At 34.0% G+C, this 2,500-nt stretch overlaps 1 protein-coding gene across 1 annotated transcript in view; it reads right to left on the reverse strand.

Annotated features, from left to right (window-relative positions):
- Nucleotides 1–440: 440 nt before the first annotated feature.
- The window catches only part of LOC130806426 (cytochrome c-like), a 2,780-nt gene continuing 720 nt past the window's right edge, over nt 441–2,500 (reverse strand). The window contains exons 2-3 of the mRNA XM_057671497.1: nt 984–1,117; nt 441–791 (exon numbers count right to left, since the gene is read on the reverse strand). Of these exons, the coding sequence (XP_057527480.1) occupies nt 699–791; nt 984–1,117 (227 nt within the window). The 3' untranslated portion in view covers nt 441–698. The remainder of the gene's footprint in view (nt 792–983; nt 1,118–2,500) is intronic.

The raw sequence follows: 2,500 nt of genomic DNA on the forward strand, positions 1-2,500 counted from the left end.
ATTTCAAAAGAAAAAAAATAAAAAATAAAAAATAAAAAGAGAAAAATCTAACTAGATTGAATAAAAATGTCAAATAATGTTCGTTCTTTTCCATTTTTTCTTTTAATTTAAATTTTAGGCCGATTCAAAGAGATGAAATATAATATCAACTTAAGTGTGAGCCCTTGATTCGCATAACTATTTTTTTAGATCCCAAAATCCTATCACACCTCAAAATTGACTTGATCAAAACGCATAAACCACAAAAGCAAAAACGCATCAACGAGACAAACAAGAGAATTGCTACTCATGTGGGAGCCTAAGCTCTGCTCAGGCGGGAACCTACTGCCTCCACGATGCAATAATAGTCCATCGAGCAAGTTAAAACATCTCTAGTCTAGCCTTCACGATTTAGATCTTGAATTAACAAGAACGGTTTATAATTAATGAACCAGCAAAACTAATACGAAAAAGAGAATATTAGTTTCCTTCTTTCAAGAAGTAAGCCAAGTCTATCAGTCGTCTGTAAACAATTGTTGATAAACCAAGCTGTAGCAGCATGATATAAGAATCGAGGGAAATTTTCCCTATCACGACAAAAACTTTATTTGACAAAAACGAATTCTAATTGGTCGCGCTAATGAAACAAAAATCTCATTTTCCGATCAAAATCCTCCTTTGATCTCTCCTACACGAAAGATGGTAAGTGTTTTTTGCAATTACTGAGTAGCTTCCTTCAAATATGCGATAAGGTCTGCACGTTCTTGTGGCTTCTTCAAACCAGGGAACACCATCTTAGTACCGGGAATATACTGCATGAAACCAAATTCATGTAAATACACAATCTTATGACAATTTCTATTCATACAATACAAACAATCAAGAAGTTAACGAATCTTTTAACCAGGTAATTTTTCAAAGATAATAGAGAAATAAAGACGAAAGATATCACACATAATCCATTGCTGCATTTCGAAAAAAAAGACTAATGAGCAAACATTTACCTTCTTGGGGTTCAATAGGTATTCATATAGTGTGTCTTCATTCCAGACAACAGCCTTGTTCTTGTTACCAGCAGAGTAAGAGTAACCACCGGTCGTACCAGATTGCCTTCCAAAAAGACCATTTAGATTGGGACCTAATCCAAAACGAGAAAAAATCAGAGAAGCACAGATGGATGAAGGATCCTCCCTCGCAACAATACACTCACATGCTTTGCAATAAGCCAATAAGTAAAGTTGATGAACGATAAACAAAAACAAAATAGGTATAAGAACAAAAAATGGTCATCGTTTAACACATCAAGCTGGACTCGATATTTACAAGGCACAATTCATATAGATCAAACCATTTAAAATTCATATCGTTTAACAAAATAGGTATAAGATCAAAAAATGGCCATCGTTTAACACCTTGACAGGTTTAGTATCATAGCAAGTAATTTACAAATCAACAAGGAAGAAGATCCAAGGCACATCAAACCTTCCCCCGACCACCACTACAACAAAAGGAAAGCATCCACACTTCTAATGATCAAAGGTATCTGCCTTAGATACTTGTTAGTATGAACACATAAATTCATATCGATCAACAATTCAAAATTCCCAAACCATTGAGAAACATCAACACAATATAGTGCATTCAAGGGGACAAAAGTGACAGACTAATTACTTTATATTTCGAAACATGGAGGATAAATAGCATTAGAGAACCTATCAAACAATCTGTCACCAATAACAGTCCCCATGACATAACTTTCCTACATGAATCAACCACAAGGTGAAAAGCTAAAAAGATTAAAATTGGAAGTTCACCTAAAGCCCAAATCAAACCTAGAACAGTTTCCCGCTGCACCAAACCAAATACTTACCAGCTAGTCTCTTGAGAGACCGTATCTTTGAGAGACGTATTTCAAACCCAGTCCATTAATGATTAATACCTACCTAACGTATTCTTAATGCCTACTTACATTATCCTTAATGCTTACTTACCGTATCCTTAATGCCTACTTTCAATATCGTAAATATCTAATATCATTTTAAATGACCACTTACAATATTTTAAAAAATATATAATGGACCGACCCAATTAGAGATGATCTCTCATAGAGACCGTTTCTCACAGGAATTTGTGAATACTTATTACCATTTGTACATGCTTGGGCCGGCCATGCCCATCCTAAAGAAAATCAGTGAAAGGTATTATATATGAAGTATTTGGCATACAAATTATATTAACAATTAACTGATATACGTTCAAGTTCTAAAATGTGTCAAATACTCTGAACTCATGATGATTTTTTACCTCCTCACCTAATGACTCTTTTGTAAAGTTTATATGGTAAATTTCAACACCTCCTCAACAAAAGTTGTGACTTTGCCTCTACGCTAAGCTACACCATATTAGTTCAAGATCAAGCAAAAAAGTGCAAAATGACAATAAGTAATCAAAACATAGTACTTAATACAAAAGAATGAAGATTGAAAGAAACTATATCTTTTGGATTGTTCCTAAATCCTAT

The sequence above is a fragment of the Amaranthus tricolor genome, chromosome 2, assembly GCF_026212465.1.
Source record: "Amaranthus tricolor cultivar Red isolate AtriRed21 chromosome 2, ASM2621246v1, whole genome shotgun sequence".
Taxonomy (NCBI): domain Eukaryota; kingdom Viridiplantae; phylum Streptophyta; class Magnoliopsida; order Caryophyllales; family Amaranthaceae; genus Amaranthus; species Amaranthus tricolor.